Consider the following 16589-nt stretch of genomic DNA (forward strand, 5'->3'; position numbering starts at 1 on the left):
TACTCGATCGAATAGTAGCGGCTCCGGTCAAAGAAAACCATCTTAACGACCGGGAGAGCGGTGTGCTGACCACACGCCCCTCCTATCCGCATCCTCAGGTGAGGATGATACGGCGGTCGGATGGTCCCGGTGGGCCACTTGTGGCCTGAAGATGGAGTGCTTTTTCAAAGTATTGTCCACAACTCGAAAGGTTTATTGACCCTGCTGGGGTTTTCAAGTACCTCCTCAAAATGGTTCAAATGGCTCTGAGCACTATGGGACTTAACATCTGTGGTCATCAGTCCCCTAGAACTTAGAACTACTTAAACCTAACTAACCTAAGGACATCACACACATCCATGCCCGAGGCAAGATTCGAACCTGCGACCGTAGCAGTCGCGCGGTTCCGGACTGCGCGCCTAGAACCGCTAGACCACCGCGGCCGGCCAAGTACCTCCTCCTTGTACTATTTTATGTATTTAACAGATATAAGCACAGTTTGAGTATCATGTGAAACATCCCACTAACTCCGCTAAAGAGTAGTTGTGCTATATAAAGAGGAAGATACTACTGGCTGCAAGAACCAAGTTACTGTCACTGATTGAAGTGCAACCCCTTTCGTAAGTTAAACGAAGATGAAATCTAAAATCAAAACTGAGCACAGGCCGCAAGGCCTTAAAATCAAATTCACAAGAAAACAACATTTTGAACTTTTACTTAAAATCTAGTGTCCAAATTAAAACAAAAACATAGTTAAACAGATAAGTCAATTTACATACGGGAAAGAGTTGACCACATGCCAGCGGCCCCTTGAAATAAACACCAATTAAACGCAAAATGTGGGGACGCAGCACAACTGAACCTGAAAATCAAGCGGAAGGCAAGCACGCAACAGACACAAGTTTTTGGCGAACATTACAAATGAAGCTCAACCACGGATGGAAGGAGGCAGGGCGTGGCTCTGTCCTTGACTGGAAAAAAACGCCTTTACTCGGTGTCCTGCAAAATCCCACGATGAAGACCTTCCGAGAGACTCCGAAAGCCCGGCGTACGATTCGTAGGCTTCGCCGAATCGCGCACACTTCTGCAGGAAGAAAGTCCGAAAGCACGCGAACTATCGCGGCCAAGCGTGTCACGTCAACAGCCGCACAGTCCAAAGCGGTAAACATTGACTCACGACGCTCGAACCAGAAAATCCGAACGTCAGCAGTAATTGGCAATTGCCATTCAAGAGCACGTACGATCCGCCGGACACCAATACCATCGTCAGTCCGCCTCGACCACATCACTATCATTCTCTGTTTCTCTCTCCACTCTTTCCTTCCTCCCATCTAAAGAGACCAACAACACTCGAACCGCCAGGCGCAGGCTATCGACCTCGCTGCACGTCTCATTCCTAATACACTGCATACAGTCAATTACGGTTTTTGCTATCTTTTCGGTTGTTGAAATTTGATGGCCAACTGTGTTGTCTTCCAACGTGAGGCATAACAAATACGAGTAAGTCACCAGAGTACCGAAACAGAATACCCAACAACAGCCTGTCCATGTAAAGGAGAATAACTCCCTACTTTGCAGTCATATACAACCGCTCGCTCACCGATAGGTCTGTACCTACAGACTGGAAAATTGCGCAGTTCGCACCAGTGTTTAAGACGGGTAGTAGGAGTAATCCATCGAACTACTAACCTATATCATTGACGTCGGTTTGCAGTAGGGTTTTGGAGCATATACTGTATTCAAACATTATGAATCACCTCGAATGGAACGATCTATTGATACGTAATCAGCATGGTTTCAGAAAACATCGTTCTTGTGCAACGCAGCTAGATCTTTATTTGCACGAAGTAATGGCCGCTATCGACAGGGGATCTCAAGTTGATTCCGTATTTCTAGATTTCCAGAAAGCTTTTGACACCGTTCCTCACAAGCGACTTCTAATCAAGCTGCGGGCCTATGGGATATCGTCTCAGTTGAGCGACTGGATTCGTGATTTCCTGTCAGGCAGGTCGCAGTTCGTAGTAATAGACGGCAAATCATCGAGTAAAACTGAAGTGATATCAAGTGTTCCCCAGGGAAGCGTCCTGGGACTTCTGCTGTTCCTGATCTATGTAAATGACCTGGGTGACAATCTGAGCAGTTCTCTTGGGTTGTTCGCAGATGATGCTGTAATTTACCGTCTAGTAAGGTCATCCGAAGACCAGTATCAGTTGCAAAGCGATTTAGAAAAGATTGCTGTATGGTGTGGCAGGTGGCAGTTGACGCTAGATAACGAAAAGTGTGAGGTGATCCACATGAGTTCCAAAAGAAATCAGTTGGAATTTGATTACACGATAAATAGTACAATTCTCAAGGCTGTCAATTCAACTAAGTACCTGGGTGTTAAAATTACAAACAACTTCAGTTGGAACGACCACATAGATAATGTTGAGGGGAAGGCGAGCCAAAGGTTGCGTTTCGTTGGCAGGACACTTAGAAGATGCAACAAGTCCACTAAAGAGACAGCTTACACTACACTCGTTCGTCTTCTGTTAGAATATTGCTGCGCGGTGTGGGATCCTTACCAGGTGGGATTGATGGAGGACAGCGAAAGGGTGCAAAAAAGGGCAGCTCGTTTTGTATTATCACGTAGTAGGGGAGAGAGTGTGGCAGATATGATACGCGAGTTGAGATGGAAGTCCTTAAAGCAAAGACGTTTTTCGTCGCGGCGAGATCTATTTACGAAATTTCAGTCACCAGCTTTCTCTTCCGAATGCGAAAATATTTTGTTGAGCCCATCCTACATAGGTAGGAATGATCATCAAAATAAAATAATAGAAATCTGAGCTCTAACGGTTTAGGTGTTCGTTTCTCCCGCGCGCTGTTCGGGAGTGGAATGGTAGGGAGATAGTACGCATGATTGTGGTTCGATGAACCCTCTGCCAAGCACTAAAATGTGAATTGCAGAGTAATCATGTAGATGTAGATGTAGATGTGACAAATGCGTATATAGCTCGTGCGCCCAGGGCAACGTCATTTCCGACAGGACTGGTCTACGGACGAACCGACGGCCTCGCGGAAGGCGATTGGAGCGCCCGCAGAGACAGCGTGGTCTGAACGGCGGCGGGGTCGGCTGCCTGACCTTTACGGCGCTGCGGATTAGGGCCGTACCCTGCACTGTGCGCCCTGCGCTCTGTCCGCGATAACGCCGACTCCCACACACGCCCGGCAGCCGACCCACTCTGCCGCAGCAGGATCTCTTCTCGTTACGGTCACAGCGAGCCGGTCGCTTCGCTTGAATACTTTTCTGGCTGACGAAGTTGACACTCGGCGTGTTGCCTGATTGGAGCGATTGTAAACGGGGGATGTCTTTCCGGTCGTTTCCATCAGCCATCGCGCCGAGTGTTAACTTGGTCTTGTCTCGAGCGTTAGCACCTAAGATTGTTCTGGAATTCCGTAATAAGTAAGATCACGGCGAGATTTGTTTTGGAATCCGTATACTGGCTGTGGACAAGAGTCGTAGCAAATTTAGTATGGAGCATAATACACAGCCTGTTTCATAAGGTCGGCAACAGACTACAGCGTGGTCCAAAAGTCTGGAAACACCCTGATAAAATCCAACTTGAGTAGCAAACAAGGAACGGGAAGGGGGAAACTTTATAGGCTAAGCCACCAACATGGAGGCCATCTTGAAAGCCGCCCATCTTGGATTCAACTCCAAAATTTCAAATGGGAATGTGGTCATGTGGCATATCAAACAGATAGAGAGTTTCACCAGAAAAACAATGCTGTTGTTATTTTAAACATAGCTTTATTCATTCTCGGGTTATAGCCAATTACTTGCGGCAGCAGAAGGACACTCGGCAGCGTGAGTATTACGTACTGAGAAGTCATAAAATGGAGTCTGAAAGGGTGCAAAGTGACTATCCCATGCCTGATATGTTACATGCGTTTAAGTGTTAGGTATCGTTTACTCATGCTAACGTTTTAATCATTGTTTCCTTATTTACAGGATACAAAATGTCCTTAACACGTGAAGAACGCATTGAAATCATCTTGATACCAGGAGAAAGAAGCACGCGGGTCATTGTTGAGGATTCCAACCAGACAGCCCATCACTCACAGCGTAGTTGTCAAGCTTTCGGCCAAATTCCGAGCAACAGGTTCTGTCGCAGATGAACCTAAGGCTGGAAGACCAAAATCCGCCACCGATGAAGCAACAACAGTGAGCGTGTTGGCATAATTTAGCAAGAGTCCGCAACGGAGTGCTCGTCGCCTGTCGCAAGAATGTGGGGTTAGCCGTACCTCTACACTGCGAATTTTATCGCAGCACAGATGGCACCCGTACAAAATTCAGCTGCTCCAACACCTGAACGAGGATGGCCTAAACCGTCGGTTACAGTTCGCAGAATGGCTGACACAGTAGCTGCGGATAAACCCACGTTTCCCCTATCAGGTGCTGTTCAGTGATGAAGCCAATTTCTTTATCGATGATGAAGTGAACAAGCAGAATCACAGATACTGGTCCGACGCAAATCCGCACTGGATTGATGCTTCCAAAACGGTCGACTCACAAAAAGTAATGGTCTGGTGTGGTGTGCGGGGTACCAAAGTCCTTGGACATTTTTTTTATTGATGGTACGTTAAGAGCCAACAGTTATCTGAGGTTATTGGATGAAGAAATGTTTCACTCGTTGTTAACGAAGGACGGGACATCTCCGGAATTCTTCCAGCATGATGGAGCCCCACCACATTATGGGCACAATGTGCGAGCATACCTGGATTGGTTGTAGGGGTGCTGTGGAGTGGCCACCAAGTTCACCAGATTTGACTCCTTTGGATTTTTATCTTTGGGTCATGTCAAATCACTGGTTAATTCTGTGAAAATACGAGATTTGCATCATCTAAACAGCGCATTATTGATGCGTGTGGTCAAATTCAGCCAGATGTGTTGGTCAAAGTTCATCAGGACTGGGTTCGGAGGACAGCATTAACAATCCAACATAATGGACAACATATCGAGCCATTCTTATGACTGTTGGTGGTCTCTCGGGACTGTGTAACATCGGCGTAATGTCTCTTCGGTACATAACACACATGCTGCCGAGCGTCCCACCGCTGCCACATGTAACTGGCTATAACCTGAGAATGGATAAAGCTATGTTTAAAATAACAACGGTATTGTTTTTCTGGTGGAATTCTCTATCTCTTTGATATGTCACATGACCACATTCCCATTTGAAATTTCGGAGTTGAATCCAAGATGGTGGCTTTCAAGATGGCCGCCGTGTTGCTGGCATAGCCTATAAAGTTTCCCCCTTCCCGTTCCTCGTGCGTAGGGACTGTTACCTTCTTTGCTACTCCATTTGAATTTTATCAGGGTGTTTCTGGACTTTTGGACCACCCTATATATCTACCACATGAACGAAGACAGAATATTGGGGTGAAAGTTAACGTATGCTTAGGAGTACAAGTAAAATGTTTTTTTAGTTTCAAAAGCACTATCCGACATTAGAAGGGTATACTTTCCACGTTAATGCACATACAGCATAAGGATACATTTTACACTTACCTTTAGGAACGATGTTTCAGTTATATTTGGTAAAAGTGCAATATGCCCTCCAACTAAAGCTTGGCAAACGTCCAGATGTTACAAATATACATGTTTTAGCGCCTCTTTGGTCCATAAGATGGCGTGCAGCAGGAGATAGTCCATTTCTGCGCATGATATTTCCGCCGTGTATCTCATGGCCAATTATGAGGCGACAGCTGAAAGGTGAACGGACGAAATGTGTTGAGAAATGGATTTTCTGCACCTGCACCTGCATACCCGATATATAATGCATCAGCCAAATGATTTGAGTGTCGCTCAGAAAATAATGTTCCAGTTGTTTTATATATTCCGGGTGGTTGTAATTAAAGTGCAGCTACTCACAAGGTCCGTTATCGTACGGCAGGGAAGATTGGTAGGCCTCCTAATTCGTTAACGCGGAACCGATTTACGCTGGACAAAAATAAGTTCCAATCTGGGCCACCAGGTACAAATCTGCCGCTGTGAGTGCAACAAAGAGGTACAGAAACGTACGTATACAAATATGTAATGGATTAGGAATGTCCTGTCGAAAACCGTAATTTCCAGCATGTTCTCGCCGTTATGGAAACTGTCACACCGCCGACCCATCCAGGTACGTGAGTGCCGTAGTCTTTTAAGTAGTAAAATAATATGTCGTAAGCCTTTTCTCGGGAAACGGCTCAAAACACTTGAAGCTTTAGAGAATATCTCTCCTGTTCGACTACGGTATGAGGCTGCACTGTTCCCCACATCCTTATGTTGTGACGGCTCACTTTTCCACATAAGTGGAACAGAGCCTCATAGAACGCAAAATAAAATAGCTATATTCCATCTACACGCGCCGGCCGCGGTGGTCTAGCGGTTCAGGCGCTCAGTCCGGAGCCGCGCGACTGCTACGGTCGCAGGTTCGAATCCTGCCTCGGGCGTGGATGTGTGTGATGTCCTTAGGTTAGTTAGGTTTAAGTAGTTCTAAGTTCTAGGGGACTGATGACCAGAGATGTTAAGTCCCATAGTGCTCAGAGCCATCTACACGCTCAGAATTAATTCACAAGAGTGTTCAAGTGGTTATCACCATCATGAAGAGCTTATATTAGTTGAATGCATTATTGTTTGAACGCAATCGTCGCGTAAAAATGCGGGACAGGTGCCTGAGGAACGGCTAGCACTCGGCTGAGAGCAGTTTTCGTGGACGATGTGAATTTTGAATGCTGTCCACACCCTGAACGTGTACATGGGGGAGGCTTGTGGACTTCACACGCGAGAGATTCCAGCGAGAGACGCCCGCTGCAAAAAAGAGCTTAGTGTTGGTGCCTTCGGTGTTCAAGGCCACGAGTTCGATTCCCGGCACCTCCTTAGATCTTTTCTGAAGTAGGGAGATCTGGTATGGGGTCTGCTTAGCCCATGTGATGCCAAATGAGGAGTTGCTTGAACAAATAAGCAGCGGCACCATCAGGATCAATTTACTGCTAATAGCAGCTGGAAGGATTGGTGACATGCTAGTCACATGTCCCACGATCACAGATCGTTCCTTGCACTGGCGTGTAGGCAGCAGTCGACTAGTCGGAACAGGCTTAACGCCTAATCCGTGAGTGGTTTTTACATTTTCTGTTCTGTTACGCAATGGAAGTTGCTATCGAAACTGTGAAGGCATTGACAAGAGGACGCTGAACAATACAGTAAGTGCACCAGTGGACCAAGAGAAATGGCACTGCGAGCATGGCTGAAACTTACGCTGTCGTTTATCGTGTAGAAAAATCATCAGTACATCATAGCCAATTGCGAAAATATTTAGATAATACGGCTGCATGGTGCGAAAATTAGCAATTGACCATAAATAAGGAAAATTGGGAGATCATCCATAAGTGCTAAAAGGAATCCGTTAAACTTCGGCTATACGATAAATCAGTCAAATCTTAAGTCTGTAAATTCAACTAAATACCTAGGAATAACGATTATGAACAACTTAAATTGGAAAGAACACAAAGAAAATGTTGTGAACAAGCCAAACCAAAGACAGCGTTTTAATGGCAGAACACTTAGAAGATGCAACAGATCTACTAAAGATGCTGTATCTGAGTGGGGATCTTGCCAGATACGATTAACGGAGCACATCGAAAAAGTTCAAAGAGGGGCAGCGCATTTTGTATGGTCGTTAGCGTTAATTGCCTTTGAGATCGGACGTGGTGAGTTGATGCTGATCAAGGATGCTATTAAAGCGACAAAGACACCAGTATCAACACCTCACTGACTTTCAACGAGGTCGTGTAATACAGGCACGAGAAACAGTATGTTCCTTCCGTGATATTGTAGAAAGACTTCGCGGGAATGTAGGCACTGTGCATGACTGCTGGCAGCGGCGGTCACAGAAATATACGATCCCAAGAAGGCTAGCCACCGGATGGCGACATGGCACTACCAAGAGGAAAGACCATCGTGTTCAGCGTATGGTTCTGACACATCTCACTGCATCTCTAGCAGCAATGTCAGCAACAGTTGGCACCGCAGTGACATAACGAACTGTTCCAAATCTGTTACTTCCATGTGGCTTTTCGCAGATGATGCTTTAGTATGCAGAGAAGTTGCAGCATTAGAAAATTGCAGCGAAATGCAGGAAGATCTGCAGCGGATAGGCACTTGTTGCAGGGAGTGGCAACTGACCCTTAACATAGACAAATGTAATGTATTGCGAATACATAGAAAGAAGGATCCTTTATTATATGATTATATGATAGCGGAACAAACACTGGTAGCAGTTACTTCTGTAAAATATCTGGGAGTATGCGTGCGGAACGATTTGAAGTGGAATGATCACATAAAATTAGTTGTTGGTAAGGCGGATACCAGGTTGAGATTCATTGGGAAAGTCCTTAGAAAATGTAGTCCATCAACAAAGGAGGTGGCTTACAAAACACTCGTTCGACCTATACTTGAGTATTGCTCATCAGTGTACCATGTTGGGTTGACGGAGGAGATAGAGAAGATCCTAAGAATGGCGGCGCGTTTCGTCACAGCGTTATTTGGTAAGCGTGATAGCGTTACTGAGATGTTTAGCAAACTCAAGTGGCAGACTCTGCAAGAGAGGCGCTCTGCATCGCGGTGTACCTTGTTGTCCAGGTTTCGAGAGGGTGCGTTTCTGGATGAGGTGTCGAATATATTTCTTCCCCCTACTTATACCTCCCGAGGAGATCACGAATGTAAAATTCGAGAGATTCGAGCGCGCACGGAGGCTTTCCGGCAGTCGTTCTTCCCGCGAACCATACGCGAATGGAACAGGAAAGGGAGGTAATGACAGTGACTCGTAAAGTGCCCTCCGCCACACACCGTTGGGTGGCTTGCGGAGTATAAATGTAGATGTAGACTGCTTCAAGCCAGGCGCCCTGTAGCGTGCATTCCGCTGACCTTAAATCACCGCCGCTCCCGACTTCAGTAGTGTCAGGCAAGAGCTCACTGGATGGCAGGTTGGACGTATGTTGTCTTTTCTGATGAAAGCTAATACCGTTTCGGTGTCACTGACGTCCTTCTATTGGTTAGAGAGAGAGGGCAGCTGAGGTTTTGCAACCAACCTGTCGCTTGATGGACGTACTGGACATACATATAGGACAATGGTCTGAGGGCCGATATCGCATGACAGCAGAAAGACTCACTTTGTTATCCCACGCGCCCTGACTGCGAATTTGTACGTCAGTCTGGTGATTCAGTCGGTAGTGATTTCATTCACGAACAGGATTACAGGACTGTTTTCCAACAGGATAACGCTGGCCCAAATACCACTGTTGTAACCCAACATGCTCTACAGACAGTCGACATGTTGCCTTGGCCTACTCGATCACCAGATATGTCTTCAGTCGAGCGCATATCCGACATAATCGGATGAAAATTCTGGCATCATCTTCATACAGCATTAACCGTTCCTGTATTAACAGGCCACGTGCAACAGGCAAAGAACTCCATTACACAAACTGACAACTGGCGCCTGTACAACACAACGCGTGCACGTTCGCGTGTTCGCATTCTGGTGATTAGACCGGTTATTAATATATCAGCATTTCATATTTCGCGGTTAAATTAACCTGTGGTATTGCAGTGGTAATCATTGAAATATGTTACGAACTCAAATGTAAACCCAGAATTTCATTACTCTAACAGAATGGACAGTGTCTTGAAGGGAGGATATAAGATGAACATCAACAAAAGCAAATCGAGGATAATGGAATGTAGTCGAATTAAGTCGGGTGATGCTGAGGGAATTAGATTAGGAAATGAGACACTTAAAGTAGTAAAGGAGCTTTGCTATTTGGGGAGCAAAATAACTGATGAGAAGATACAAAATGTAGACTGACAAAGGCAAGGAAAGCGTTTCTGAAGAAGAGAAATTTGTTAACAAAAAAAATGGTTCAAATGGCTCTGAGCACTATGGGACTCAACATCTTAGGTCATAAGTCCCCTAGAACGTAGAACTACTTAAACCTAACCAACCTAAGGACATCACACACACCCATGCCCGAGGCAGGATTCGAACCTGCGACCGTAGCAGTCCCGCGGTTCCGGACTGCAGCGCCAGAACCGCACGGCCACCGCGGCCGGCATTTGTTAACATCGAGTATAGATTTGAGTGTCAGGAAGTCGTTTCTGAAAGTATTTGTATGGAGTGTAGCCATGTATGGAAATGAAACATGGACGATAAATAGTTCGGACAAGAAGAGAATAGAACCTTTCGAAATGTGGTGCTACAGGAGAATGCTGAAGATCAGATGGGTAGATCACATAACTAATGAGGAGGTATTGAATAGAATTGGAGAGAAGAGGAGTATGTGGCACAACTTGACAAGAAGAAGGGACCAGTTGGTAGGACGTTCTGAGGCATCAAGGGATCACAAATTTAGCATTGGTGGGCAGCGTGGAGGGTAAAAATCATAGAGGGAGACCAAGAGATGAATACACTAAGCAGATTCAGAAGGATGTAGGTTGCAGCAAGTACTGGGAGATGAAGAAGCTTGCACAGGATAGGGTAGAGTGGAGAGCTGCATCAAACCAGTCGGAGGACTGAAGACCACAACAGCAACAACAACAACAACCCTTTTTTTGGTGTTGCGATTTTTTTATCCCGTCTGTATAGTTTGGAGGTCATTCGAGGAGCTCTCTGCCAGTCACTTAATTGTGAAATACAGAGTAATGGAGATGTGCACGTAGATGCAGATCTACTAACGACCTCGTCGGAGGAGGAACAATACACCCTTTACCTATACTTTGACCCTAAAGTTCGACACACGCTGTTTCCGCTACTCTATGTAGGAGTGCTGCATGGAAGTACCGTGCGTTGCACCCATTTTCACTGTAGAGTGAGGGCACCTAGATGGAAAGCCGCACTGGCGGAAGGGCATTAGTGTGGCGGAAACGGCGGTTCCGCAGAGGACGCAAAGTAGTCTGGGAAGCGTTTCCGCAGATAAGGCGTCGCCCTGCATAACAACAATACGGCCGCACTGTTTATGTGACCAATTACGCGGCGGCGGTGGGTCCGCGAGCAGTTAACCCGGCACAGTAGGCCGCGATTCTTTTATTTGCGCAGCGCAGCTCCGCGTCGGCTGCGTTCGCGACCGCGCCGAGCAGCTTGTTCGTGTGTTTCCGGCCGTCCCCGCAGGGCGACCCCCTGCGCGCCGGCGCGAGCGGCGGGCACAAGTTTTTTGGCACTTGCCTCAGACAGCGTCGGCAAGAAATAAGTTTATGTAATGCCCTGGGCTGAGGGAAAGCAAGCGAACTCGTCGGGAAAAAAGGGGCGGACGCCAGTCGGAGCAAAGTTGGTCCAACAGAGGCACCCCGCCGTCCTTGCAGCCTCTGCCCTCCCCTTTTGGCCCCCAACCGCTTCTCCCTCCTCCTCCTCTATCTCTCTCTCTCTCTACCACCCTTTTGCCGCTCGCTTGGGAATAGCAGGGACGAAAAATCACGACACTGCAGCAACGGACGAGATAAATCAAAACTGGTGATATACGGGCTTTGTTTCGTTTTCTTTCTCTAGCGTTCCTGAGAAGTAGCTGGCTTTCATACTTCTAAGTCTCTTAGAATAGTGGCACTGATTAACAAAATTTTGCACCATATGGCTTACCAAAATATTCAATCTTTAGTATATTAATCCGCATTACTGCGTAAATCAGTTCTTAAAGGGTTTGATTCAGGCAACCACTAATCGAATTTTGCACTCAGTAATCACTGCCACTGATTAGCAAAACTAGCTGACCAAAATATTCACTATTTAGAACATTAATCCACATTAATACGCAGGGTAATTATTAATAACCTCTGGGTGCGAACCAGGCAATCGCTATTGAGCTTTAGTACTCACCACTTGCCTAGAACAGTGCCTCTGATTAGGAATATTTGCGCCATACAAACTTACCAACATATTTGCTCTTTAGCAAATGAATCCATGTTACCATGCAAGGGTAATTCTTAAAAATGGTTCAAATGGCTCTGAGCACTATGGGATTTAACATCTGAGGTCATGAGTCCGTAGCGGTCGTGCGGTTCCAGGCTTGAAGCGCCTAGAACCACTCGGCCACACTGGCCGGCCGGTAATTCTTAATACGCTTTTCAGCAATTAATTCGTATCACTACGAAGGGAAATTCTTACTTACTCCGACCCAGGTAGTAACTATTCAGCTTTGGTAGGCACTATTTGCACAGAATAGCAAGGAAGGAAGACTGAGTTTAACGTTCCGCCGACATCGAGGTAATAGGGACGGAGCGCAAGCTCGGATTGTGTCAAGGAATGGGGAAAGAAATCGGAAGTGCCCTTTGAAAGGGAACATCCCGGCGTTTGCCCGGAGCGATTTAGGGAAACGGCGGGAAACCTAAATCTGGATGGCTGCAAGCGGGTTTGAACCGTCGTCCTCCCGAATGCGAGTCCAATGTGCTACCCACTGCGCTGACTCGCTCAGATTTCATAGAAGAGTGCCGCCGAATATCAAAATTTACACCGTTCAACTTAGCCAGAATGTTCGCTCTTTAACAAACTGTTTTACATTACTACGCTAGGTAATTCTTATTTGTTCCACCCAGGTAACAAGTTGGTAGGAGGCCCAAAATATATAAGAAAATATTTCATTATATGCAAGTTTGACATCTTTTGCGAGATATCGAGAGAGTGATGACCAATCAAAACGCAAATTTCTTATTCTTTAGTTTCCAAATTAGGCACCGGCAGTCCCCATGTTTTCGTACGTATCTTTCGGTTCGATTTTCCTCAGTTAAAGTTATTTAAACTGTTTAATTTGTGGATCCATTCTCCATTGGTTTCCTTCCAGCTATTTCCATTTTCATCCACTGATTCCAGTCACAACTGCAACGGCTTATCAAATGGTTCAAATGGCTCTAAACACTATGGGACTTAACATCTGAGGACATCACACACATCCATGCCAAGGCAGGGGTCGAACCTGCGACCGTATCAGCAGCGCGGTTCCGGACTGAAGCGCCTAGAACCGCTCGGCCACAGCGGCCGGCCTGCTTCAATGTTGTCTAAATGAACTTTGTTCTTAACTTTATCTATCCAATACCATCATTTAGTAGCTTACTGATTTTTGAAAGGTCTTAGCGTCGCCTATGAGTGTTGAAATTAATTTCATAAAATCCACTATTGCATTCTCGATTATGTAGCTATTTTCAAGTGGGGTGCAGCAACATTTTGCGCTTAACCACATATAAGAAACTTTAAATGTATCAGACACGAATATATGTCATCAATAAATGTGTAATAATTATACTTTTGTGTGCGTCCAAGACCATGAGAAATTCAATTGGACGCCGCTTCAGCTACTTACGTGTGTGTGACCTCCCTCATTAATCCTGCCGGGAAAAAGAGATGCACACTTTACTGCGGAATCCGAACCACATGTTGTTCCTGGCTTATCTACACATCAGTGAAAGGTGAATGCTAGGCTCTACTCAGATAGGGGAAAAAAAAATCCGTGGACTTTCTAGGAGTCGATCTCGCACGTTTTGCTCTGCAGGTACGTGTTTCAACACATTTCATTTAGTTATTTCTGGACCAATAGAGCACCAAGTGCGATATCACATACTTAGTGTGAGGGTGATCTGATAGTGAAATTGTTGTTGTGGTCTTCAGTCCTGAGACTGGTTTGATGCAGCTCTCCATGCTACTCTATCTTGTGCAAGCTTCTTCATCTTCCAGTACCTACTGCAACCTACATCCTTCTGAATCTGCTTACTGTATTTATCTCTTGGTCTCCCTCTACGATTTCCACCTCCAATGCTTCCCTCCAGTACCAAATTTCTAATCCCTTGATGTTTCAGAATTGTGTCCAATCAACCGACCTCTTCTTTTGGTCAAGTCGTGCCACACATTTCTCATCACCCCAATTCTAATCAGGTCTTCCTCATCAGTTACGTGATGGACCGATTTAATCTTCAGCAGTCTTCCGTAGCACCACATTTCGAAAGCTTTTCTTCTCTTTTTATATAAACTGTTCGTCGTTTATGTTTCATTTCGAAACGGGGCTACACTCCACACAAATACTTTCAGAAGTGACTTCCTAACACTTAAATCTATGTTTGATGTTAACAAATTACTCTTCTTCAGAAATGTTATCCCATTGCCTGTCTACATTTTATATCTTGTCTACTTCAGGCAACGTCAGTAATTTTACTGCCCAAGTAGTAAAATTCATCTACTACTTTAAATGATTCGTTTCCTAATTAGATTCTCTTCGCATCACCAGATTTAATTCGACTACATTCCATTATTCTTGTTTTTATTTTGTTGAAGTACGTTTTATACCCTTCTTTCAAGAAACTGTCCACTCCGTTCAACTGCTATTCGAAGTGCTTTGCTGTCTGTCAGAATTACAACGACATTAGCAAAACTCAAGGTTTTTATTTCTTCTGCTGAACTTCAATTCCTACTACAAATTTTTCTTTGGCCTCCTCTACTACTTGATCAATATAGATATTGAATAACATCAGGGATACGCTACAACCCTGTTCCACACCCTTTTTAACCACTATCTCCCTTTCACGGCCCTCGACTCTTAACACCGCCGTCTGGCTTCTGTACAATTTGTAAATAGCCTTTCGCGCCCTGTATTTTATCCCTGCTGCCGTCAGCATTCCAAAGAGAGTGTTCCAGTTAACATTGTCAATGGCTTTCTGTAAGTCTACAAGCGCTATAAATGTAAGTTTGTCTTTCCTTAACCTGTCTCCTAAGATAGGTCATAGGGTCAAGTTTTAAATCTGGCAAAGGTGTCTACGACCTTGCTCCGTAATGGCTCAAAAGCGTGGTCCTCCTGTAACGGCACCCTCGCGTTCAGAAATGCTTCAAACAGCACGATGTCGACAACTGCCAAGAAAAGGTCACAGCTCAGAAGTTCATGTGAGCTTCAAGATGGGTTAAATATGCCACCAAAGCATCTTAGTTGGGCACGTTAAAAATGTATTGTCAGAAACTTCGACACCGATTCTGCCTTTTTTACTGCTCTAGCGCCTGAGGGTTAGGCAACCCCTTAACAACGTTTAGGTGCAGCTTGCCTACCTTCAGGTGTTAGAGCAGTTGCGAGACTAAATGGGCGTGGAGGTTTCCGACAGATGCTCAACAAAGTCGCCGGTCTGCGGGGTCTTAAAGGGACTATTTGACATTTTATTTTCGCCTTCCCCCCTCGCCCCCCTCCCCGGCTTCCTGACCCGGTGCAGGAGGGCGCAAAACAGAAGCGCTTGAAAAGCTTTTGCTGCTTCGGATTACGCTCAAATTTCGCCGAATGGTTTTGAAGGTCCATAGTGGTTCCACCCAGAATACCAGAACCAAAATGCGATCGCACTGCGCTCCACTTTGGTCGAATCACGTTCAGTGGGGTTGCAGCGGCTTCGGACGTGGTAAATTCTGTTGCCTATTGCATTGTAAACGGTGGTTTTAGACTTCTAAATGTAAGGGAACCAACGCCCCAAGGGAAGATATAATTTCATTGATGCCCTTTATGCCTCCCGCTGAGGCTTTTCGTGTCAATACTGAGCGGCGGTGTGTCTGAAAGGTTTCCCTCGGGCAACCATAAGAAAACTGCGGGATTTCAACTCCGGGTGTCGCCGTTGTGACCTCCACCGCAGAGGTAACAAACGAAGCGTAAATGTAAATGTCGCGTGACTAGGGCCTCCCTCCGAGTAAATCGTTCACCAGGTGCAAGTCTTTCGATTTGACGCCACTTCGGCGACTTGCGCGTCAATGGGGATGAAATGATGATGGGTAGGACAACAGAACAGGAAGTCCCTGACCGGAGAAAATTTCCGACCCAGCCGGGAATCGAACCCGGGCCCTTAGGATTGACATTCTGTCGCGCTAACCACTCAGCTACCCGGGGCGGACAATGAAGCGGTGAAATGGTGGAAGAAGATATGTGGCGACCTTACCATCTCGCTAAATGTCCACAATGGCGTTGGGCAGAATGGTGGTGAAATTTGGGCCTATGGGGCATCATCAACCCACTCTGTGGCCTTTACTGTTCGAAGCCTTGCTGGGCCGGAGGGTGGCGTCGCAGGGCGCCATGCTTTGGCACCATTACAGAGGAAGACTGAAGACACCTTTGAGCCAAATTTCGAACTTGTTCGTTGGGATGCGAGACAATTACGGAGTTTCGAAAAAGTGATCCTTTAATTTTGTTGCTCAGCGTACAACGAATTTCTTTCCACTTTGCTGTAGAGTGAGTGTGCACTAGAACTTTTTTGAAGCCTGGAAAGTAGGGTAGAGGTACTGGTGAAAGTAAAGCTCTGAAGCTGAGTCATTCCTCGACAGCTCAGTCGATAGAGGATTTGAATGCGACAAGCAAACGATTCGAGTCCCAGTTCTAATCTATCACTGAATTTCAATAATTCTTTCCTACTAGGGACGGACAAGTTTCCAGGAGGTAACAGATCTTGAAATGATTGCTGTATTGCTTTGTGTGGTCACTTTGAACGCAGGTCAGCTCGTGACCTCACTTGTCCGGTCGAACTTGTTTTGACTCGGAAGACGTATTACAGTCCAGCGGCCGCCCTAGAAGTGGAGATCCGGATCGCGATTCGC

The 16589-nt window shown here is 45.9% G+C and overlaps 1 protein-coding gene across 1 annotated transcript in view; it reads left to right on the forward strand.

Annotated features, from left to right (window-relative positions):
- LOC126456579 (sterile alpha motif domain-containing protein 1-like) overlaps nucleotides 1–16589 on the forward strand; it is a 111074-nt gene that overhangs the window by 19484 nt on the left and 75001 nt on the right. Inside the window, exon 2 of the mRNA XM_050092326.1 lies at nucleotides 11097–11253. Within this exon, the coding sequence (XP_049948283.1) occupies nucleotides 11097–11253 (157 nt within the window). The remainder of the gene's footprint in view (nucleotides 1–11096; nucleotides 11254–16589) is intronic.

The sequence above is a fragment of the Schistocerca serialis genome, chromosome 2, assembly GCF_023864345.2.
Source record: "Schistocerca serialis cubense isolate TAMUIC-IGC-003099 chromosome 2, iqSchSeri2.2, whole genome shotgun sequence".
Taxonomy (NCBI): Eukaryota; Metazoa; Arthropoda; class Insecta; order Orthoptera; family Acrididae; genus Schistocerca; species Schistocerca serialis.